This window comes from Squalius cephalus, assembly GCF_949319135.1.
Source record: "Squalius cephalus genome assembly, chromosome: 23".
Taxonomy (NCBI): domain Eukaryota; kingdom Metazoa; phylum Chordata; class Actinopteri; order Cypriniformes; family Leuciscidae; genus Squalius; species Squalius cephalus.
The window spans coordinates 29814665-29840952 of record NC_137144.1 but is presented as its reverse complement, the minus strand read 5'-3'; the positions used below and the strand labels follow the sequence as shown (position 1 = coordinate 29840952).

The following is a 26288-nucleotide window of genomic DNA, read 5'->3' as shown; positions in this document are numbered from 1 at the left end:
TGGTGATGATGAGTGATTGCAGCTGGCTACTGGGTCCGTGTACGTTTTGATAGTTTGTTTTTTCGTTTGAAACACAAAACAAAATAACGAGAAACCACCTGTTTTTCGTTTGTCGTTTCAAACCAAAAACAAAGAAACGGTAAAAAAAGAGCCGTTCTCCCGTTTTTGGTTCTGAATCCAAAAACGAAAAATGACAAAACCAAAATCAAATAACGGTCCGATTTTGGTTTTTTTAAATTTCTTTTTCCATTTTTCCGTTTGAAGATCTACATTGAAATATAGACAGGTTGGCCACGTGACCCGGGAGTAATAGTAAATATGGCCTATCAAAATAAAAGCCAAGCTTTTAGAACGGTCATAATATTCAGCGCTAACTTTATACCAGAGTAACGTTAGAAGAAGAAAAATCAATTAATAAATAGGCTTATATAAACCTGGACCAATATGTTAGCAACAGTAGTTTATTACAGCTATTTAATATCGTGCCTATCCACACATCACCAGTCACGTTTAATGAGCGCATTGTTTGGCTCAACACAGTTGGTAATATAGGTTATCCTAAGAACTTATTGTGTGTGCAGAGTTGTTACTGTTAGCGCTATATTATATAATTAAATTTATTTTTAATGTGGTTTCCACCGTAATGGACCACTGTTCCCTCTTTCTACCAGCAGGTGGCAGTATTTAAATGACTGACTGATGGTGTCTTTGGTAACTGTTTTAAATCAAGATTACTGATACAGATGTATTTATTGTTGTTCATTTTATTTTGTTTTTGATTTTATTTGCCTAGTTATCATCATCATCATTCACCCAGCCCAGAGTTAAACCTGCTTCTGTTTTAACCTGATTATAACACTGCTATCAGCTTCTTAGCAGCTCAGACAACAAACTCACATCAGACATGCCCTAATCCTAATGTAGGCCATCTGGCCAAAAGAATGATTTACCAGTGTGCTATATACTGTGTGAATCTTTCTTATCTATACACATTCCAGTTTGTACTCAGATTGTGTCATGCAAGTGAAGAGAATCCATACAAGTCTTAAAACTTTATATAGCACATACATGCTTTCAAAGGCATTGCATGTACACTGCAGAACATTTGTTAAGCCCTAAGGTAAGATCATTTTACAAGGTCCTCAAAAGAAAACCCCAAAACATAATTACATTACTAAAAACAGGCTGTCAACGCTGATTACATCAGCAGTTCTTCTTTTGCCCCGTGGCCAATAATTTTTGGTCCGAGTTACATAATTGGCTGTCACTTAGGATTGATAATATCCCTAATCTCACCTTGCCACACATCCTCTTTTCTATGGATAATGTAGATTTATCAGTATCAGATTTAGTCAATATGATTATTCTTATGGGTAAATATCATATTCATTGCAGTAAGTGGAGATGTTGTAAGCCTTCCTTTGTTTGGTTTATAAATTATTTTAAATTGTTTTTTTACCTCACTGAAAAAGATCAAATCTACTAAAATCGCAAGGAAAATGTGTAGTGACATATCTAGGAAACTACTGTTTTGATTAAATTCTTGTGTGTGTGTGTGCAGCTCCATAATTTTCTTTTCTTTAGCCTTTTCGCCTGTGACTTGTGTATTTCGATGTAGCTCCCCCTTGTTGATTTGTTTTTTGTTGCTTTCTGTTTGGTTAGTACTTTTTGTATATTGACAACAGTATATATGATTGTGTATTCTCTTTCCCCTACGAGTTTTGTATGTTGTTGTTTTTTGTCAAAAAAAAAAAAAAAGCTCATAGTTTTGATTAGAATACATCACATTCGGTCGATCGGTCGCATACGTATGGAAGGAATATCCTGCCAAATTTAAATAAATAAATTAAATGATTAAAATGAAAATTAAAACCATATTAACGATTTCATTACAGAAAACAGCACACAAAATATGTGACAAAATTGAGAATGAAATTAAATGATTTCATTTTCACAGCATTATCCCTGTCAAATTGAAAAATAAAATGCAATTGGTGATTTTTTGGTGATTTCACATTTCATTTTCACTACAGTCTCGCGGCAAGACTGCCAATATTAAAATGAAAAGCCAAACGTGAAAAAGAAACTACAAATACAGTTTTTATAATGCTCTTTAGTAGGCTAATGCTCACGCAATAATAGTGACACAATTCAAATACAAATGTAAATTTTCGTTTTCATTTTAATTCCTCTTTTATTTCAGTTTTCATTTTCGTTTTCATTTTCAAAGACAACCTGCATGCAAATTCTATGTTAATGAGTGGGTGTGGCTTATTCAAGTAACGGCGCTGAGACACGCCTTCTAGCTAAGTCATGGATGTCCCGCATGAGTTGAATGTGTGAAACGAAATAATTTAAATGTGATTATATTGTAATCGAGATGACGAGATATGGCGAAATCTGTTAGTGAGCTTTTGCGGGAAGCTGCCGCAGCATTAGACCGTGGAAACAACCAGCCTGACCATGTTAGTTATGATGTTAGACTCAGACTAGACCATAATCGACGATGAGGTTCATTCATGTATTAGGCTGTTTTGGAAATTCAACTATTTGGGTGTACAAAAGTCTTAGTAACACAGTTTCTACAACAATTAGCCTATAGCCAGACATTAATACCCACTGGCTTTAACCGAGGACCTCGGCCAATGTTTCATATTCGCGTCATGCCCAACGCCCTTCAGCCGTGACTTATTCAGATACAGCACTAGCCTGTATATCTGTCCGCTGTTACGTGTCTTTTGGTTATTTTAAGTTTGTGTACTAAAAGAATCACAATGCTGATTTTCATTTCCAGTAACAACTTCTGGATGAGATCGAGAAAGCGAGTGTACTGCATTTACAGTAGCCTAGGCTAGATATTTCCTTCAGGTCAGTCCTATATATTCATAATAAAAAATCTGTTTGAATGTCCGGTGTGATATCTTGTACTTTTAACAGTTAATAGGGGTTGTCCGTGCTTATAGTCATGTCAGTTGCGTCTTTCTACTCAAGTTTGAGTCATTTCAAAAGTCTTCTCTACTGACTGACTGACTCACTCATTAAGACAGTCTTTGTCTCCATCTAATGGAGAAATAATGTAACTTCGTCTGTTGCTTTATGGTCACTGTCAGGGACTATTTTTTTTTCTCCAGCGGAATGAATTGGCTTTTAGTGATACATTTTACTTCATGAAAGTTGCATGTATACATATGTTTCGGGATTAATATTTGTATTGCGTGGTAACCGTTTTATAAAAGCAATAAGGTACTCTAGGCTAGTGCTGTATCTGAATAAGTCACGGCTGAAGGGCGTTGTTATTCACGACGCGAATATGAAACATTGGCCGAGGTCCTCGGTTAAAGCCAGTGGGTATTAATGTCTGGCTATAATTGTTGTAGAAACTGTGTTACTAAGACTTTTGTACACCCAAATAGTTGAATTTCCAAAACAGCCTAATACATGAATGAACCTCATCGTCGATTATGGTCTAGTCTGAGTCTAACATCATAACTAACATGGTCAGGCTGGTTGTTTCCACGGTCTAATGCTGCGGCAGCTTCCCGCAAAAGCTCACTAACAGATTTCGCCATATCTCGTCGTCTCGATTACAATATAATCACATTTAAATTATTTCGTTTCACACATTCAACTCATGCGGGACATCCATGACTTAGCTAGAAGGCGTGTCTCAGCGCCGTTAGTTGAATAAGCCACACCCACTCATTAACATAGATTTTGCATGCAGGTTGTCTTTGAAAATGAAAACGAAAATGAAAACTGAAATAAAAGAGGAATTAAAATGAAAACGAAAATTTACATTTGTATTTGAATTGTGTCACTATTATTGCGTGAGCATTACTAAAGAGCATTATAAAAACTGTATTTGTAGTTTCTTTTTCACGTTTGGCTTTTCATTTTAATATTGGCAGTCTTGCCTCCAGACTGTAGTGAAAATGAAATGTGAAATCACCAATTGCATTTTATTTTTCAATTTGACAGGGATAATGCTGTGAAAATGAAATCATTTAATTTCATTCTCAATTTTGTCACATATTTTGCGTGCTGTTTTCTGTAATGAAATCGTTAATATGGTTTTAATTTTCATTTTAATCATTTAATTTATTTATTTAAATTTGGCAGGATATTCCTTCCATACATACGGTCTAGCCGCAGAAGTTTTTCAACGCATCTGAAGCTCAAATCGGATCCGAAATTTCCGCATACGCACATGATCGGAACTCCCCGCAGCTCTCGTACGTCTCTTCATAGGAAATGAATGACTTCCGGTCCGACGTTTGTCGTTTGCAGTGTGAAGGCCAGGCGTTATCTAAAGACCAGCTTAATTTCTCATTTTCGGGGACACTGCGAGACATACCCTGTCCTACTCTGTCCTTTTTTTCTATCATGTATGCCTATGAAAGACAAGTGTAGCCCCGCCCAGATCTGCAGGCTGCTTTTTTTTATTACATGTAAACTGTAGGACCCGAGCCCCGCGCCTTAATCACGTGTTTTACAGTATCCGAAAGAGAAAGAAACCTTCTAGATGCGACAAGTAGGCTAATCGTGCACATGAAAAGTTCTGTTTTTTAGTTTGACAAACTTATCATGTCCAGTTACGAGAAGCGATTTGATGGATCGGAGAATGACATTATATTAGTGAGAAAGTGTTGCGATATTGGTAAGTTTGTCATCATGTCTGTTTTCTACACCTTGCAAACATAATGTCATGTCTTGATGTATCGCTAATTTGAGCCTGAATTGTTTCATTGCTGGCATTTTCATCTACACCTAGTTACAGGCAGACGATTAGGCTATTATTTATTTACAGCTTTCTCTGAGTTGAGCTTTTTTATGAACTGAAGGATTTTTTTTCCCATACAATTTAAGTCAAATATTCAGTAAAAAAAAAAGTCCATTATTTGATTTTTACAATGTATGCAAGCCTATTCCCAAACCACAGGTGTTTACGTCACTAGGGAGAACAAACCTGACATAAGACTAAATGTTGGCAGTGTTTAAGACATATAATTCCCCCTTCAGAGCCATATGATGATGATCCATGGGTTTTAAGAGCTCGTTTATCCTGTGGTCACGTCACTGGTCCACAGACACTGACTGACTACTGCAGAATACAGCTGGATCAGGTAAGTGAACTTTATCTGACCAGTTTTATCAAAAAGTACAGGACGATTCGGAGTGATTGTTACGTTTGGTGTGCTTGAGTTTTGGTGCTTAAATATAAGTACATGTTTTTACCATAAATATAAGTCATGTTAAGATGAGTATCTGGATAAGTTTAGTAACAGTATCATTTAGCAAAATAAATGAGGTTTTATTTAACAAAGTTCGGGAGGAGCAGGTTCAGATAATTAACCAAATTATGCACAGCTGGAGATTAATCAGTAATCAACTCAATGACAGAGTATAAATTCACAGCAGACCTATCTCTGTTCATTGAAAGTTTGTCAGCATCCCTCCTCCACCCATCTCCTCACTTCCAGTTCCATCTACACTTCCTTTCCATCTACACTTACCAACTGGGGGGAGTACTTTGGGTTCGGGCCTAACTCCGAGCTCGGAGCCCTCCCCCCGGACAGCACGCCAAATACGCATAAACTTATTGTATTAATTATATGTAGATGTGAACTCGTGAAATCTGTGTTGGTGGCATTTGACATAACAAGTGGTCCTATGTATTCAAAATATGTATCAACCCCTTTGCTGCAATTTATTTAGAAGAAATCTTACTATTAATTAAACTTAAAGGGATAGTTCACCCAAAAATGAAAAATCTGTCATCTTTTACTCACCCTCAAGTTGTTTCAAACCTGTATGAGTTTATTTATTCTGCCGAACACAAAAGAAGATATTTGGAAGAATATTTGTAATCAACAGATCTCGGTCCCCATTGACTTCCATAGTAGGAAAAAAAATATACTATGGTAGTCAATGGGGACCGAAATCTGTTTGGTTACAAAAATTCTTCCAAATATCTTCAAAGAAACAAAGAAACTCATACAGGTTTGGAACAACTTGAGGGTGAGTAAATGATGACAGAATTTTTGGGTGAACTATCCCTTTAAAGCTTCTTTCAATCTCAATACAAGAAGTGAGTCTATATCACACTGGTTTAACCTACGACTCTGAGTGTCACAGATTCCCTTTGTTTGGATTTATGTTTGTTTTGCACTGTCTAATCTGTCGTCATGGACTAATGCGATTTGTTATTCAGCTCAGGTGTGTGTATTTAATTATACTCATTTTCCTTTGTATTTAAAATACCTTATGTTCATTTCTGATTGTTCGGGTCTCATCAGTGTTATGGTTTTGTTGGAAATACCTGTGGAAACCAAGGTTTATTATAGTTTTGCATTTTTAAATTATTTTAATAACTTTTTCAATTTTGCTTTAAATTTCTGTTTAGTTTTAGTTAGTTTCATTAATGGTTATGTTAGTTTTAGTTTAGTTTTTATTTTGTGAACACATTTAGTTTTTATATAGTTTAGCAGAGCAAACAGAACACTTCCAGTGTAGACCAAAGCAAGACGTTTTATTTAAGCAAAGTTTAATGTTTGCTCAGATTAATTGTAAGCTGGCGCTCGATAGGCCCAAAACTGGCATCTGACCAGTGCGGAAGGTCTTTACGTGTTACTGTCCTTTTCTCGAGGCAAAGTATTTTTTGATTAAATGCAATACATTTGAATATGTATTCTCTCGTTATTTCATCTGACTCCATAAATGAAAGGTTTTAATGATATCTGTGCATCATTAATTATGAGCGAATGTTTGACTATTCCTTTTAACTCTTTAATGAAAATAATGTCAAAGTCAGTTAGAATAATGAAATGTAACAATTTATTATGTCAGGTAAATGTCAAGTCAAGTATATTTGTATAGCGCTTTTCACAATACAGATTGTATCAAAGCAGCTTCACAGTATTAAATTAAAATAATACAACAAGGTTTGTTTCTAGTGGAATTTATTGATTGATAAAATAAAATAAAATATCCCCAGAATATCCCCAACTGAGCAAGCCAAAGGCAACAGTGGCAAGGAACCGAAAAACTCCATCAAGTGACCTAATGGTGTCCTAAAACTCCATCAGGTGACCCAATGGAGAAAAAAAACCTTGGGAGAACCCAGGCTCAGTCGGGGGCCAGTTCTCCTCTGGCGTTTATTAACTAGAGGCCGGATTGTAGTTTGAACTGTAAGATTAAAAATATTATATGAATGCCTGGCTGAAGAGATGCGACTTTAATCTAGTTTTAAACTGAGAGAGCGAGTCTGAGCAACGAACACTATCAGGAAGGCTATTCCAGAGTTTCGGAGCCAAATGTGAAAATGCCAGTGGTGGACAGTAACGAAGTAAATGTAATTCGTTACTGTACTTAAGTAGTTTTTTTGCGTATCTGTACTTTACTTAAGTAATTAAATTTTGGAAGACATTTACTTTAACTCCACTACATTTCAAAGTCAAATATCTTACTTTTTACTCTACTACATTTTTAAAATCAGTCGTTCCTTTTTATTTATGAGTGGATAAAAACTTAACTGGTCAAACGAGCCACCAATCACTAGCCTAACGTGCGTGCTTTGTTTTGAACTTGCCTTGGCGCTATCTGCTAGCCTGACTACGTCAGACTTCCTACTTCCACTCAATTTCATTTCGCTTCTGTTGTCAGTCTGAGATAGCAGCTTATCTTTCAGTTTTCCACCGGCCTTCAGACGGCCGGGCCAATCAATGAACAGAGGGCGGGCTGAGAGCCGTGACGTAGACGCTGATTGTACCGTGGATGCGTAGATTTACTTCACATAATCTGCAAAAGTCGTTCACAGCCATGTTCACTCTGGTATTTCGCTCGATGGTTTTGTTTTCGCATCATACATGTGTTTACAGTGGAAGTTAGATGCGGCTGAGCATGCGCATAACACACGCCATAACCAAACGTCATGTGATTGGCTTACGGGTAACCAATGATTTTAAACGTCAGACAAGCGCCCCCTAGTAAGAGAGAAAACACTTCTCTATTATGCCATTCCAGACTCTGTCTACGAAGCAAAGCGAAGTAGCAGAGTCTGGTATTACCAGGCTAGCTATCTGCGTGAACCAGAGCCGTTAAATATGAGAGTTGCGACCATAGACAGTAGGCTATAAGGTTGCAACACACTAGGCTTGTTCGACTTGAACCGGAGCTGCACAGACCGATCAGTTTATGACATCGCGAGAGTGATTGAAACAGAGCCGTCTACACTAGTACACTCTAATCGATCTCGCAGTATTTTAATATCATTCACCGAATGGTCTGTGCAGTGTGCAGCCGCTGTGATCTCGCCGCCGCGCGGTCACGTGATTCGTGTAGCTCTCAATAGTTCCAAACAAATCGCGTTGCCAATGATTTTAAGCGGCACAGAGAGCAGCAGCTATTATTGCAGCAATTATCGGTAAATATTGACGCATAATGAACATTGCTTTTTACGTTGAGTTTTCTGGGGAGTAGCAGAAACACTGCATTACGTTTTGGTGTTTAATTTTGGAGGGAAATTGGCTACTCCCATAACGTAGAATTTTTATATATATATATATATAGTCTTCCAAAATATATACAGTAAATACTGTAAATGTATTATACCTTATGGGAACAGTGCCCTTCCGTCCAAAATTAAACAAACAAAAAATGTATTCAATTCAAATATATATATATATATAATATAAATATATATATATATAGACTAATTAATGACATTTTATTAATAGATTGATGTGCCAAGAGTGACATTGGAGTCTTCACGTAGACTGAGTTAAGCAAGAGTCTTGTGACAAAAATTATAATAGGACATTATAGTCATAAAAAAATTATAGTACTTGGATACTTAAGTACATTTGAAGGCAAATACTTTTGTACTTTTACTCAAGTGAATGTTTAAAGGCAGCACTTCTACTTTTACTTGAGTAATATTTTACCTTGAGTATCTTTACTTTTACTCAAGTACATGGTATGTGTACTTCGTCCACCACTGGAAAATGCTCTCCCTCCTTTGGTTGATCTGGATATCCTAGGTATGACCAAAAGCTTCGAATTTATTGATCTTAAAGAGCGCGATGGGTTATAGGGCGATAGAAGATCTGTTAAATAGACTGGAGCTAAGCCGTTTAGGGCTTTATAAGTCAGTAGCAATACCTTGTAATTAATACGGAACTTTATAGGTAACCAATGCAGTGATGATAAAATCGGTGTTATATGATCATATTTTCTTGATCTAGTAAGAACTCTAGCGGCGGCATTTTGAACTAACTGTAGCTTGTTAATTGAGGATGCAGGACAACCAGCTAATAAAGCATTACAGTAATCTAGTCTCGAGGTCATGAATGCATGAACTAACTTTTCTGCATCAGAAACTGATTGCATATTATGTAGCTTAGCAATGTTTCTAAGGTGGAAAAAGGCTGTTTTTGTAACATATGAAATATGATATGATTGTAACATATGAAATATTTCAAAAGACAGGTTACAATTGAGTATAACACCCAGGTCTTTTACTGTAGAGGATAAAGTAACAGGACATCCTACTATATTAAAGTTGTAGTGTGAGAGGTTTTGTAGGCGGTTTTTTGAACCGATAAGTAGTACCTCTGTTTTGTCAGGATTTAATAAAAGAAAATTGTGTGTCATCCAATCTTTTATATCTTTAACACACTCTGTCAATTTGGATAATTTAGCGTTTTCATCCGGCCGTGATGAAATATATATTTGAGTGTCATCAGCATAACAATGGAAACTAATTCCATGTTTCCTTATAATATTTCCAAGTGGCATCATATATATTGAGAATAACAGAGGGCCTAACACAGATCCCTGCGGCACTCCATAGTTTACTGGAGTTATGATCGATTTTTCTCCATTTAAATAGACAAAATGGTAGCGGTCAGATAAGTATGATCTGAACCAGCTTAATGCTTGTCCTTGAACACCAGTATAATTTTGTAGTCGATCTAAGAGTATTGTGTGATCTATAGTATCGAACGCAGCACTTAGATCAAGTAAAACTAGTATTGAGATACAGCCTTGGTCAGAAGCTAAAAGTAAATCATTTGTGATTTTAACGAGCGCAGTTTCAGTGCTATGGTGCGGCCTGAAACCAGACTGAAACTTTTCATAGATATCATTTTCTTGCAAGAAAGAACACAATTGAGCGGACACCACTTTTTCTAATATTTTAGACATAAATGGAAGATTTGAAATGGGTCTATAATTTGCTAGATTATTATGATCTAATTGTGGTTTCTTAATGAGAGGTTTTATAACTGCCAGTTTAAATGTTCTTGGAACATGACCTAAAGATAAAGATGAGTTAATAATATTGAGGAGAGGCTCTTCCACTACAGGTAACACTTCTTTCAGTAGCTTAGTTGGTATAGGATCTAATAAACATGTTGTAGTTTTAGATGAAGTGATAAGTTTATTTAACTCTTTTTGTTCTATAGTTGTAAAGCATTGTAATTGTTCTTGCGGGGTGATAATTGAGGCTGAATTATAAGGCGCGATTGAGGATCAGGGTTATTATAGTTTTGCTTTTTTTATTAGTTTTTATTTTTATTTCGTTTTGACTTTTTGTTTTCAAATTCAGTTTAGTTTTAATTAGTTTTTAAAGTGGGTTTGCTAGTTTAGTTTAGTTTTTATTTTTTGAAAATGCTTAGTTTTAGTTCAGTTTTTATTAGTTTTAGTGTTAGTTTTAGTCTTTTTTTTGTAATTTGGGTTATTTGTCAGGGGCAAGATTCAAAAAAGTCAGAAAAAGTATTGTGTAATAATAAAAACATAATACAATTTTAGAAAAAAATTCACACCCCATTGAAATTCCTTTACCTCTTACAAAATCCACACGCTGTACCAAAAATCTACACATCTTCTATACAGAATTCACACCCTATACAAATACCACAGCTGTACAATTTTCACACCCTATACTAGATTTACCCTATGGGGAGAGTGGGGTGATTTGTGCCAGGGGGGAAGTAGTTCCACCCCTTGTTTCTGGAAAACCATAGAAGAAATTGGTCATGTGACCACATAATTTTGAAAAGCAATCACTTTTACTCATCCTCCAAAGAAGAGAGACACATGGCATGAGTGTTAAGCACATTTTAGTGCAAAAAAATGTTTTTTCCCTTTCAAAGTAAAATTTCTATGATTAAGGTTTTTTGATTGTAGTGTCTGAACAATTATAGACAAGTTTGAAAACATTTCACACATGTTTTAGTGCTTTAGTAGGCTACACAATGAGTCTATACAGTTAGCATGATGTTAGCTCTTAACTGCTGGATCATGCTAGTTTTTCAAACTTGTGGGTCCAGGGTGATTTGTGCCAAAGGGCCTGGGTTAAGTTGTGCCAGATCCAGACCACCTAGACCTACATACTCACAGGGGATAATCTTGAGAAGTGAGGAGATGGGCATGCCTCATCATTGTTTGACTTAGACCTGCCTGCTATTTGTTTAATTTAGCTAACACTGATTTCAGTTTTGAGTTTGCACTATGTTATTAAAGAGAAGTTTTATTCCGTTTTTAAGTGGCCTATGTCACAATAGTATGTTTAGAAATTAGCCTGGTCACTTTATTCTTATATGTTACATAATTGACAGACAGCGCTATGTCAATAGGGATCTATTGCCAAAGCCTTTTTGCCTGAAATGAGTCACAAATATCATATATTGTGTTGCTATGGTGCTCTAAATGGTTGCTAGGGCGTAGCTTGATAGCTTCACAATGATCCTGAGAGACTGATTGGTCGTCTGAGTAAAATGAGCCCGCCCCCTTGTCTCTATGACACTGTGATCCAGAGTTATGTTCAATACAAAATAGGAAAAACGCATGCTATGGTATTCCAGGGTGACAATATCTAAATAAACCTTAAATGAGTAATTTTGTATTGAATTTGTCTTGCTTTCATATAGCATTACAGTTCATAACATTAGTTCATAACATTAAAATGTTCTGTTTTACTTCAGAAATCACTGGCACAATTTACCCCAATGTATTCCCCTAAAGGCACAACTTCCCCCGCACCAGGGGCAAGTTGTGCCATGAGACCACTTTTTTTCCCAAGAGCTATATTTCTGAAACAATTTATTTCAGATCCAAAGTTATTGTTCTCAGGGATGCACCACATCCTGAAATGTACATCCTTAAGTTGAAAGAATTACTGCCATGGCCTCACTTTAAAGTCACTTTGAGTAAAAACTGGCACAACTCACCCCACTTTCCCTACAGTCAATAGCCTACTCATCTGGATTGAAGCAGCAAACATTCAGTGTAAAAGTAAAAAAATGACATAACATTATTTAATATTTGAATCAAAGCTTATATAGTGTTTTGACATCGATAACCACAACCAAAAAGTGCATTTTACCTCAAACTTGCGACTAGTTAACTTTCTAAAAAAAGGCGCAATCGCTTCTCGGGTCGATATTAACACACTGACAAAATTATATTCAGAATTTAAAATATTTTGATACCACTTTTTAATGTGTGATTGTAAGGTGTTCACGAGATAGAGATACTAACCTTTAGCGAACTTGCTTTCAACGTCGAACGAACACTCGTTCTCATGGAGACGCGGTGTGCACGGAGGGGAGGGGCTGTGTGTGTGTGTGTGTGTGTGTGTGTGTGTGTGTGCGCGTGTGAGAGACGCATGAGTGACAGAGAGACGGAGGGAGAGCAGGGAAAGGAAATGCAGCTGAACGAATACGCTGTGTTTTAAATAGCGTTAAAAAATGAAAGACCTTGACAAAGACGAAAACTAAGGACATTTACTCTATAATTTTATTTTATTTTAGTTAGTTTTGCCAAACACACATTACAGTTTTAGTTAGTTATCGTTTTTTTGTAATGTCTCGTTTTTATTTTTATTTCAGTTAACGACAATGTTTTTTCCCACCTAGTTTTCGTTTTTTCGTTAGTTTTCGTTAACGATTATAACCTTGTTGAGGATTGAACGTTTACAATTGTGGTTCTGATGTTTTCTATTTTCTCAGTGAAGAAGTTCATGAAATCATTACTACTACACTGTAACGGGATATTTTGTTCGGGTGATGTCTGTTTATTTGTTAGTCTAGCCACGGTGTTAAATAAAAACCTTGGATTATTTTGGTTATTTTCTATTAGTTTGCGGAGATGCTCAGCCCTGGCCGCTTTTAGGGCCTTTTTATAACGTGACATACTGTCTTTCCAAGCGATTCTAAAAACCTCTAAATTAGTTTGTTTCCATTTACGCTCTAAAATACGGGTTTCTCTCTTTAGAACATGCATAGTATTGTTGTACCATGGTGCTATAATTTTCTCTCTGACCTTTTTTTATTTAATAGGTGCAACAACATCCAATGTTCTAGAGAGAATGGTGCTCATGGTTCTTCTAGTTCATCTGTTTGTTTGGGTTCACTGAGCAGCTGAGACAGATTAGATAAGCAATTTGAGAAATTATCTATGGTGGATGGAAGGATTGATCTGCCTGGTTCATAACGCGGCGCAGCATGACATATTACAGCAGTACGTAATATGCAAGTTAACAAGTAATGGTCAGTGACATCATCACTTTGTGGAATGATATCTATATCGGTTGGATCGGTTCCATATGATATAATTAGATCGAGTATATTGAGTATATGTCCTACTTACTGCACATTTAAAATGCACCTTAAACAGTTTCTTAAAAGTTCCCAGATATGTCCTCATTTTGACTAATTTTATTGATGTAATCTGCCTGAATGTGTGCTAAAGTGTTTCTTGCTTGATACTGTATATTGTCTGTTCTTTTATGTTGCATTATTTTTATGTTGTTGTCTTCCTGCCTCGGGACTACAGGTGAAAATTAGCATTTATGCTATAACCTGGCTCATTTACAGTCTGTACAGAAATGTTAGATTGTTCATTGATGTGCACTGTCCCGAACAAATAAATAAATAAATAAATAAATAAATAAATAAATTAAGACGATGAGTTGGTCCGTTGATGTTTTGCTTGACCCCAAAGGAGTTTAATAAATCTGTTAACGCAGCCCCTAACGCATCATTTGGATTATCTACGTGTATGTTAAAATATCCAACAATTAATGCTTTATCGACATTGACCAATAGATCTGAGAGAAAATCTGCAAACTCTTTTAGGAAATCAGCGTAAGGCCCAGGCGGTCTATATACGGTAGCCAAGGCTAGAGATAATAGGGATGTTTTTCTAACATCTAAGAGCGTAACATTTAGTACAAGTACTTCAAACGAAATAAACTTAAAACCCCATTTTCTGAGCAACATTTAGAATATCTCTATAGATTGTTGCAACACCGCCTCCACGACCAATCAGACGGGGCTCATGCTTATAGGAGTATCCAGATGGAGTAGACTCATTTAGACTGAAATAATCATTTGGTTTAAGCCAGGTTTCAGTAAGGCAAAGTACATCGAAGCTATTATCTGTGACTATTTCATTTACAATAACTGCCTTAGGTGTGAGTGATCTAATGTTTAGAAGACCTAGCTTTAGAAATTGTTTTTGTTTACTAATAGCAACATTTTCTGTTTTAATAACAATTAGATTTTTCCAAGATCCTGCAGTAGATTTATTATTTGATCTCATTAAACGAGGAATAGACACAGTTTCTATGCAATGTTCTACACTAGTATTTATATCAGTTAAATTGGTGCAGCAGAGACTATGATTTGGACTTTTGGTTAGTAGTCATCTAACGGTATTTAACATTTTGGAGATGTTATCCGACAGAAGATCCACTCCGAATCTGTTTGGGTGTAAACCATCAGCACGGAAAAGCCTAGGACGCTCCCAAAACAGATTCCAATTATTTACAAATAGCAGTTTCTGCTCATTGCACCATGACATTAACCATTCATTTAGCGCAAATAATCTACTAAACTTTTCATGTCCTAGTCGGTATGTGGGAAGCGGTCTTGACACAATAATCGTTGTTTCGGGCGATGTGCTGCGTACCGTATCGATCAGATTCCTGAAGTCTTTCTTCAGAATCTCCGTCTGGCGCATCCTGATGTCGTTCACTCCCACGTGCAGGACAACAGTTCCAACGCGCTCGTCACCGTTCAGAATCTCGGGAACGCGAGCAGTGATTTCAGAAACATGAGCACCATGAAAGCAGTGACTGTGCACCTTACTTTTATCTAACGTAGCTTGTACGTGTCGAACGATGGAATCGCCGATGATCACAGCATCGCGTTCTGTTTCGCGAAGAGGGGAGAAGCGGTTCTGTGTGGATAACTTGAAAACCGGGAGGGTCGGAGAGAGTCTTGGTCTAGACCTGACTCGCGTCTTCCGCTGCGGAACCATCCTTGCTTCGTGGTGGCGTGTTGGAGCCGGAGTGAACGAGACCATGGCTGATCGCGATCGATGCTGAGTAACGCACGGAGTAGACGAGGTCGGAGTCAGCGGGTTAGTAACGTTAATCACTGACTTGTGTGCATCGGCGCGTGATGTTTCAAGAGCTAACCGCCGGTCTATCAGCTCGGCTTGTCTCACTAAAAGGTCGTGGATCTGTTTCTCAACAGCTTCCAGCTCAGACTGCAAGACGTGCAGCTCAAATGTGTCCTCACCTGCACCAAAAGGTATAGATATATTCGCCATGTTTGTTTGTAAGTGAGTGTGGAGAAGACGCGTTCAGCCGTGATCCACGGGAGTAACCTATAAGAGTATCCAGCGTTGGATCACTAATAGGCTTGAGACGCGTCTGCTCAACAGTCCGCGATGTAACTATGAAGTTTGAGCAGTAGTGTTTCTCAGTGAGGAAAAGTAGAAAATGTTCGTTGTAAGTGAGTTTAAAGAGAAAATCAAGAATTATAAATCAAATCGATAGAGCTCCAAAGACAACATGGATGGAAAAAATGGCGACGGCACGAAAGCAGCGCCATCTGCTTTTGCACTGCAAAGCTGCGATTTGGCAGAAAGTCCACAACGTGCTTTTTATAATTTTGCTGCTGTTTGCTGCTGTCGGCCCTCCACTACGAGTCTGTCTGTCTTGGAAGACACAGGCGGAACACCTGGGCTTCGACGGCTGTCGGATGCGGCGGGTGACTGGGACGGGAGAGCACTGGCTTTTGCACTCAAATTGTGCCGCAAACATTCGGACTATATCCTACCATCACAATCTGGTCGGACTCTGTCATCTACTCATCTGTTTTACGTAATGGTTGTGCCTCTATTGACCATCGTAATCACAAAAAACAGCGAGGATTTACCTCACCAGCGCGGAAGATCCACAGCGTGCTACTCCTTCTACTGCTGCTATCTGGAGATGTACAACTCAACCCGGGACCGGTGGTCACTCGGAGTGCATCACAGGTCAGCGATGCCAAATTCCCTTTGGCGGCGACTGTGGCGGCATCGCCCGAGGTGGTGAGTCTTTTTGGAATACCCGTACTTAGCATCCCCCTGACTGGAGTAGATGCTTTGGCCCTAGATTTTGACAAGCTAGCCAGCACAACGGCGGCGCTAACGGGGAAATGTCAGCTTGAAAATTCTGCTCCTAACGATGTTGGGTACATCAATCCTGCTGTTAAAAAACAAGTCTCTCTTAAAACTTTTCAAACTGTTAATCACGCAATGGTCGTTTGGGATCCGAAGCGGAAACCAAGAGGGCTTTTGTGCGGTCACTTAAATATCTGAAGTATCGTCTCCAAAACCGAACAGTTGACTCATCTATTAGCGAATTCAAACTTGGACTTTTTGTGTATATCTGAAACATGGCTTCAACATTCTACTCCCATCAATGTATTTACAATGAATGGTTTCCAATGTTTTAGGCGAGACAGGACTGTGGGAAAAGGGGGCGGGGTACTTATGTATGTAAAAGACTCTATCAAATGTGAACGTATGTTTTTCAAGTCAGCTATCTCCCTTGAGTATGTTGCACTAAAAGTCGTCTTGTCTCAGCAAATGTCATTCACCATTATAGGCTTTTATAGACCCCCAACTGCCAATGACACATTTTATACAGAATTTTCTGACATTCTCAAAGAATGTGACCACAATAAAGAAATTATTCTCATGGGGGATTTTAATCTTAATTGGGAAGATAAGTCAAAGAGGAGAAAGTTAAAAGTAATTACAGATAAATTCCATTTAGAACAGTTGATAAAAGGCCCAACCAGAATTACAAAACGTTCAAGTACACAACTTGATCTTTTTTTTTGCAATAAACCTGAAAGGATAACAAAAAGTTACAATCTTATCACTGGTTTATCTGACCACAACTTAACTTTGGTGGCAAGGAAATTAACCCAAAATAGATTTAAGAATAACACATCATTACGCAACAAAAACATTTTCTGTATACCTAAATGCAAGCAGGACACATTTGACACTGAGATACATAACTTGGACTGGGGAGATATTTTATCTTCTGAAAATCTGGAGTACAGCTGTCAGTTATTTACATCAAAGATCAATGTTGTCAGAGATAAACTCACTGTTAAAATTAAGAGAAAAAACAGAAACAAGGTTAACCTGCCTTGGTTCAGTGAAAATTTATGGAAACTGATGAAGAGTAGAGATGCTGTTTAAAAAATTCCATCAAGACCAAAAGGGATGCAGACATTTTGGTTTACAAAGGCTTGAGGAACAAAGTGGTTAATGACCTAAGATTAGCCAAGTCACAATTTTTTCTTAAACTTTTGAAAGATGCTAACGGTAACAGCAGCCAAATATGGAAAAGTATCAATAGTTTAATAGGGAGAGCTCACCATCATACAGAGGATATTCGGCTTACAGTTCAAAACGAGATAATAGATGATGACACAAAAATTGCCTTCGCTTTTAATTCTTTTTTTATTGATTCTGTTCAGGAATTAGGAAATCACTTTAAACCTAGGGAACAATGTATTAGTTTCGGTATTGTAGGAGAGGGTTTTGACTTCGTTACAGTCACTGAAGAGGAAATAAATAAAGTGATTTGCTCCCTAAGAAACTCAAAAAGCAAAGATGCTTCTCATCAGGACACAATGTTTATCAAAAAACACTCAGCTACTCTAACCTCCCCTATTGCCCATCTAGTAAACCTCTCAATTACTCAATTTTCCTACAGACTGGAAAAACTCTATTGTAAGTCCTATTTTCAAATCTGGCGACCGTCACGTAGTCAGTAACTACAGACCCATAAGCTTTATTACCAGTAATCTCCAAGGTTGCTGAAAAAGTGGTCATAAACCAACTTACAGATCACATTAACAGCTGTAACCCTGGTCTAAACCCAGTCCAGTTTGGATTCAGAAAACTTCACTCTACAGAAACAGCAGTTTTACACCTAACCCTCTATTGCACGCATTATTAATTAGACATTGTAAAAAATGTTTTGCATGTTTTTATTACTTAACATGAGCTAAATAACAGATATATATAAAAAAAATCTAAAAAAAAATTAAAGGGGGGTCGTTGGTAAATTGTTGCCATATGGCAACAATACGCAATCGTGGAAAGTACCATAAAATAAATTTTTTTTTAAAAAAACTAATTTTATTTAAAACAAGACTCAACAAATCCATCTCATACTTAGTGAAATGTTTAAACAAACATTTATACTGTAAAAACATTATATAATTTCAACAGTTATCTGAAATGTCTGGTAATAATAACCAGGAACCTGGAACCTGTCTCACTGAAATACACTATTCATTCGTTTCATTTCATTTAGTCTTTTTTTTTTGCTGTTTCATTTCATTTAATTCTCTTCATGACTTGTGAAAGTCAGTGAAGCAGAGGAAAACTAAACACTTGGAGCACTTGCTTCTTACAATGCCCTTGCATCCTGGCATTTTGCATCTGCCCTTCTCAGATGCATGCAAGGGCCAGTGGTCTGTGCGGTCTCTGCGGACAGGATCTGGCGGGACAAAGCTTTGGGGCCCTCTTTTATTTTTCCCCACCACAACAGCTTGAGAAGGTCTAATGTTTTTACCTTTAAAATATAAGCAAAAGTTGTAAACATAGTCTCAGAGTAGTTTCATGCTATGTAAGTCAATGGGACTCCATTAGGTTGAATGCACCAGGACGTTTCCATATTTGCATATAGTTGCCATATGGCAACAAATGTATTTTAGCATATTACAAAAAACGTATAAAATCAAAACTGAATTTAATGTTAAAAAATTAAAGTTTACTTACCCCAGATACTGATTTAATTTTTTTATTTGATGAAAATTTTCCAAAATTCTGAATAAAAGGCTATCTTCAGGAGCCCCAGACAGTGATGTTTGCATGTCAATGTCCATGAGCAAAAAGGACTGGCAAACAGGATATCCTGGTCATGTGACCTCATAAATTGTATTTTCTTAAAAGTTAAAGCCCCCTTTTCACAACTAACTGTAAAAACATAGATTTTATATCACAGCTTTAAAAAAAAATTAAGATAAAGTAATTGTTGCCATATGGCAACGCTATGCAATAGAGGGCTAACAGAGCGAATCAGATCTGGTCTTGACAAAGGAGGAGTTGTTGGAGGACTTGTTGTGTTTTTGGACTTAAGTAAAGCCTTTGACACAGTTAATCACAATGTCCTTATGTCTAAACTCACTAGCTTCAACCTTTCGTCCAATACACTTGCATGGATTTCGTCTTACCTATCCAATAGAAGGCAGTGTGTAAAAATCAAAGGCATGTGCTCCAGCTTCTTGAGGTGCACAACGGGTGTACCTCAAGGATCTGTGTTAGGCCCACTACTCTGTAGTCTGTACATCAACGATCTACCTCAGTACTGTCACGACGTAGAGGTACAACTCTATGCTGACGACACAGTCTTGTACACTCATGCAACATCAGCTCAACAAGCTGCAACTAAATTAACCAATGCTTTGGTTGGAGTGGCCGAGTGGTTAGATCAATCCTGCCTTACTTTGAACATAGGTAAAACGAAAGGCATGTTCTTCACCAAAACCAAGCAGAACATTTTAGACGTAAACATCTGCTTTAAAGGTAAACAGATTGAGACTGTTACTGAATTCAAATATCTTGGAGTGCTGCTTGATTCAAACCTGACCTTCAAAAAACACATAAAGAAAATGACAAAAATCATTAAATACAATTTGGCAAATTTTAGACAGATTATATCCTCTCTATCAACAGAGGCTGCTAAGATATTCTTACATGCTGTTATTTTCTCGCACATCGCATACTGTATCACCTGCTGGGGGCAGGCTAGTCAAACAACAATTAGGCCATTAGAATCCCTGTATAAACAGGCCCTGAAAATCTTTGATAAAAAGCCATTTAGGTACCACCACTGTGACATACTACATAAGTACAATCTATTGACTTTTGAAAATTTTAGAATATTCTCAAATTTATGCACAGTTTACAAAATCCTAAAAGGCCTGGCCCCCACCTGCTTGAGTGAGTTTGTCTGTTACTGTGGTTCTATAAGGACCACTAGAATAGCTTCTGTACATAGCTGCACTGTACCCTTTCGCTATTCAGCATTTGGGCAGGCAGCTTTCTCTGTCAAAGCAGTGATACAATGGAACACAATTCCAGGCAACATAAAAACTTGTGACTTGTTTGGTGCCTTTAAAGTTAACATAAAAAAAAACACTTAAAACTTTCACAATAATGCATCCACTAACTTGTTAGTGGGCAATATCACTTTTCATTCAGTCACATTTACCTCCTTATAGGGTTGAGAAGGGCGTAAGGGTTGAGAAGGGGTTGTGTGTGGGCATAATACTGTATGTTGTGATCATAGTGTGTGTGTGTGTGTGTATGTATGCGTGTGTGTGTGTGTGTGTGTGTGTGCCAGTGAGGGGCACTTCATGTGTGAAAGTATATGCTATATGCTCTTGAACAATGTCTGACGTTTTATGTTTGATATGTCACATTCTTCAATAATGTTGATATTCTAATCTGTGCTGTATTTATTTGTACCTGGGGACTGCAGATGCAAATTAGCCTAAGGCAAACTCTGGTGTAATGCATCAAATGTTTACATTTATGTTTTTAATTACACATGGTCCCTTTTAAATAAAAAATCAATCAATCAATCAATCAATCAATCAATCAATCAATCAATCAATCAACAACACGTTCAGACGCGACGCATCTACCTTTCCTAGTAGTTAAATGTATCATGCCAATTACATAATCAATTCAAAGATAATCGATACAAAACTTAAAATTCTCCGAAATGGGTCAGGTTTTTCATGACCAAATAATGGTCATGAAAAACCTGGAAAAATCATCGAAATTTAGAAAAGCAATTTCCAGGCCTGGAAAAGTTTTGGAAAATAAATAAACCCAAAAAGTTTTGGAAAAGTCATGAAAATTTGTTTCAAAATATTTATATAATAGAATATATGTTTAATTGATAATATAATATTGGTTAAAACAAATTGCAATACTTAACGTTCTTTCCATCAGATTTAGTTTTGCAGCGTTGAGCATTATAACCAATCGCACACGTTTCTGTTGAGCTTATGAATGTGATGGCCAATCAGAGGCGTTCAGATTAGTTATCACTATACCGAAGAGTTTTGTTCAGTGAGCGAAAAAAAAAAAATGAAACGTGTAAATTCTCCCATCATAAACAACAAAGTGCAGATTGTATGTAAGAGATTAATGTCGCGGTGTAGTCAGCTTCCGGGATTTTAACGCAAGAGGTGAGTGTGCTTAAACCTGCGCGAGACCCAAGTTATGGACAGCCTCACGATCGCTCACATTCTCTGCTCTCTTTCTGTATACAGTTTATTCCAGTTAATATAATTTATTCATCATGCTGATAAGATCATGTGAAGTCTTCATTTGCTAATGCGTAAAAAGCATTAAAATAATTCACAAATGCTTATTAGATTGTTTTATTGGTGTAATCAGAATATGACGTGCAGTTTCTCAAAAACATTATGTATTCTATTAATCAATGTTAATAATCATTATTACAATATCAAAAGCATTGATTGACAACAATGACCCTGTAATGAGTTATGTTAATTGTATAATTTATGAGTAACATTAAACAGTCTGTAAATAAACATCTGTGCTATTTCAGATGCAGCTTCTGTTCCACCTTTGCAGTGTAAAGATGACTTTTGTAGGATATTTGTAATTTGTAGTGATTACAATTTAGCTCAAAGGATTTATTAATTAATTTATAGGGAATTCAAAAGAGTCACTTATTACAACCGAGCAAATGACTCGTTCGCGGTTCATTTGAACTGGCTGTAACTATCAACTCTGCAACGGATATAAATATCCGAACTATAGTGAAACACTATATAGTTAGCAAGGTAACTTAGATCAGAAGTTTAAGACATTAAATTTGTAAGCACAATAACACAAGTAATATTTCTCTTTAGAATACAAACAAGACTTTATTGATTATTCTAACACATAAAACTAATATCTAACACAAACACACACATACACATTCATACGCGTTGCAGAAAGAAAAGAGTAAGGAAAGATTAAGTTTTAAGAGTGAGTTTAAGAGTGAGATGATGTAATCCCAAGTTTCTATGCACTTATAAGACACAACCTGAATGAACCATCAATCATTAGTTTAACCTATCGTTTCCTAGGTTATTAAATCTGTATCAAATACACCAGTTCAGCTTAAGAGTCTGGAGGCAGTACTTGCTTGTCTTTGCTTTTGGGGATTCCCTTTTGTTGCGTGAAAGGGGTTTTCCCGGTCGTTCTTGGCTGGTCTCCTCGTGCCTGATGTCTGGGTCACGTGGTCAGTCACGTGGCGTGCTGGCGGAATGAAAGTCTTTGTTTGAAGCTGGCTTTGCAGAAGAAACGTGGCTCGAAATCTTGTCGCAAAACTTAACTTAGAACCGAGACTCACAACGGAAAAGAAAGGAAACTAAGAAAAGAAAGGAAATTGAGAGGAGTAGATGATGGCTTGAATGAAGCTGTTTAACCCATGTTCTCCAGATCTTGATTTGGGTTGTTTCGTCTGCGCGTTTACATGGTTCCTGGTCTGTCTTAGATCTTCATCTCCCGCTGCATTTTTGGTTCTGCACTAAAACTCTACTTTGTTCTGGTGTTAAGATTTTAAACTCAAAAGTCCGCCCAGCCTCCTGGATCAGTTCTAACCAATTAGACACTGTCTTTGTTTAGGAGGTGGCGTTCTCTTCACTTCTTATCATAAATCAAGCTTATCTGTGCTCTCCTTACTCTCTAAGCTCTAGCAAAGAGTACAGAGGCCACAGCTAAGACATTATTACTATTATAAGAATCCGAAACATTTTCCACAGATTTCAATCAAGCCATCCTTTGAATTAAGAACATACGATAATATTGATATGAAACACAACACATTTTCATTCAAACATCTAACAATAATAACAATTACATGAATTGTATGGCATCTAAGCATATCAGATACACCCATCTATTGTAGGAACAATATAGAATCATGTCGTTGCATGATGCTTGATCTATAAGTCCATTGAAAATTGTTCTTGAATGATTTTATTTGTTATAGGTAAAATCTCAGCTCTGTGGTTTGAAACTATTTTACACCCTGAGGTCTATCAGAGGTCCTTAAGGAGGGGTCTGGAATGTTGTGGGCTCGAGCAGCTCCTGCTGTTATCTTGATCGGGCTGAATTGTGCTATCTCTGAGCCAATCATTCTTTTCCAAGCTATCTTACATTGACCAGTTCTTTCTTTAGTTGGGCTCATCTTCTTTGAAGCTTGCATGGCCATAAAGTTCTTAGCTGGGGGTTTTCGTTGGTCAACGGAGACTGGCTGGCTGGAGCCTTCTTTTATGGCTCTGGGGTTGGTGATTTGGTGTCTGGAATGTTCAGTTCTGTGAGAAATTATGTTTGAACAATTCACCTGGAAGATTCATTTGTGTTTGTTTCGCACTCAATCCTACATATCCCCTCTTCGTACGGCGATGTGTTAAGATGAAGACATCGGTGAACGCTGGAGAAACACGGGTAGAAGAAACAGACACATACAAAGCAAACAACAAGACAACACCTCCATGACTGGTCACTGTACTGGTGCAGGGCATTAGATTACTTAAGTATTAAAAGTTCAAGTTCATTCTCTCAATATGGTCTATTATATTGAATAGAGTTTAAATTTTGGGATTGTTATTCTAATTTGTTTCGGTACGGTGATTCTTTGATCAAATTCTGTGATTACGTTTGTTTGTTATCTTCTCTTCTAAGTTGTTTTACGTAAAGACGTTTTACCTTTTATTTTCTGGTGACATAATTTGTGGTAACAATTATGTGACCCATCATGCATGGAGCTCTCTGGCTCACATTCGTTTTAAGGCGGCTTACAAGTGTCAGGCGTGGTGCGTCAATCCTACTACCATGACCTTGACCCTTAAGGGGGTAGACATGCATTTTACCTAATAAAAGAAGAAGGAAAGTTAAGGAAGAGGTAAAACAAAACAATTGAGTGTTCCTAGTATGGCTTATAACTACTGTTGTGCAGCTAAGGTGTCAGGTATCACAGGGTAATGAGAGGTGTTCTACTTGTTGGATGGATAGCTAGTATGTTTCCTATGGTAAGTGTAGCTAAGTCGTTAAGCTAGTTTCTGAAGTTAGTTTTCTACCTGTGGGGAAAACATGTTTGTTGAATGTTTTCCATGGTAGATGTGGTTAACCTCTACGTGTTAGTGAGCATGTTAGTGGCGTAGTGTAGTGCATGTATGTATGTATGTATGTATGCATGCATGTATGTATGTATGTATGTATGGTCAGATCTGTCTCAGTCTGTTTTGCTCCCCCCTTTTCTTGAAGGCTTGCCCACGTGCTTCTTGGCTTAGCTTTGATGAGCTTAGATGAAGATTGGCTTGTTGCATCTTTGCCTTAGAAAAGGGATCTTCTATGATCTGCTGGGGGTCAGTCTAGTAAGGCAGGAAGTTCTCTGGCAGACATTGGGAGGCAGTTTGGCATGGAAGCGTGACGCTGTGGTGCAAAACTTTGTCTCCGTTGTTGCATTCCTCTTCTGATGCCTTCTGGTTGTGACAGACTTTCTGACCTTCTGTGCTTACCGTGGTTACTGTAGCACACACGTGGTTCTTGAGTTTGGAGCTTGTGTGATGGTTTCTTTGTGAGTGATGGGAAGCCAGTGTGGTGTTTTCTGGTACCTCTGGGTGTTTGTCAGTGGTTGGCTTTGAGAGACCCCTCTGTTCTGTGTTGTTGTAGAACAGGTGGTCGTCATCTTCATTATGAAGGTGTACCAGATGATCATTGGTCTTCCGTTCCATCGCTAGTCATAGCGAATTTGACTCATCTTGTTGGTCATTCGTGTTCAGCTTGTTTTCTATGAACACTTTCATTTGCCTCATTAGTTGCTCCATGTCTTCTGAGGGTAAACTGTCTTGTTCTTGGGCACACTCAGTGTTGTGTTTGACTGAGTGGTGCCGAGGTGAGTTTCGTCGTCGATTACTCACATTGAATGCTTTTGGATGCGTTGGATGACAGCCTTTGGACGTCCAGTTAGGATTCCAGTTGTTTCCTTCTTGTGGGTTCATTGAGAAACGTGGCTGGTCCCATGGCTTTTCCATGCGGTTGGTGTGGTAGCCGTCATTGGCCTGGGGGTCACGTTCTCTGTGCACCTTGCGAAGGACTGTGGTGTTGTCCTGCCACTGGGTGTCTTCCAGTGCAAGGCTTGTGTCTTGGCTGATGGAGTTTGACACTGTGGATGTTTTCAAACCTTTCTTTGAGGACATCTTTTGTTTGATGTAGGCTTTGTGCGTCAGGTCACGTAGCTGTTGAATTGTCATTGTGTCTGCGCTGGCCATGACATGAAGATGATGACTCAATCCAGGATGCAGGTTCCTCAGAAAAAGGGTTTTGAAATTCACATCCTCTTCATGTTCAGGTGAGTTATGTGCACCAAAGAAGGCTTGTCGAAAACGCTGGTAGTAGGCTTGGGGAGTCTCGTGTCGACCTTGTTTGGTTTCCAAGGCGATTAACACACCGTGTTCCGACTCTGGGCCTGTGAATTCTTTTATCAGTGTCTCACATAGTAGCTGGAAGTTTGACTTTACATGAGCAGGTTGTCGGTCTAGGAAGCTTCGTACCTCTGGACCGGATGTGGATCGGAGGAGGTATAACCTGTCTCTGTCAGTCACATGTGGTCTCACCTCTAGGTGGAAGTTGATATCTCGGATGTAGGCTTCAATGTCTTGGCCCTCCGTGGAGTTCGGGTTGAACTGAGTGATATTCTTAACCAGCTGGTTGAGATCTTTAAAGGTCATCCCCTGTGCAGCTTTGGAGTCTGCCTGGATGAGCTCTCGTTGTTTGTTGGCAGTGAACAGTTCTGTGGTGAAGGCTGGTGATGTTTTGGGTTG

At 37.8% G+C, this 26288-nt stretch overlaps 1 protein-coding gene across 1 annotated transcript in view; it reads left to right on the top strand.

Moving 5' to 3' along the window:
* The first annotated feature begins 4236 nt into the window (after positions 1-4236).
* Positions 4237-26288, top strand: part of LOC307150986 (E3 ubiquitin-protein ligase RNF19B-like) — a 37683-nt gene continuing 15631 nt past the window's right edge. The window contains exons 1-2 of the mRNA XM_079858696.1: positions 4237-4657; positions 5020-5123. Coding sequence (XP_079714822.1) covers positions 4585-4657; positions 5020-5123 — 177 coding nt within the window. The 5' untranslated portion in view covers positions 4237-4584. The remainder of the gene's footprint in view (positions 4658-5019; positions 5124-26288) is intronic.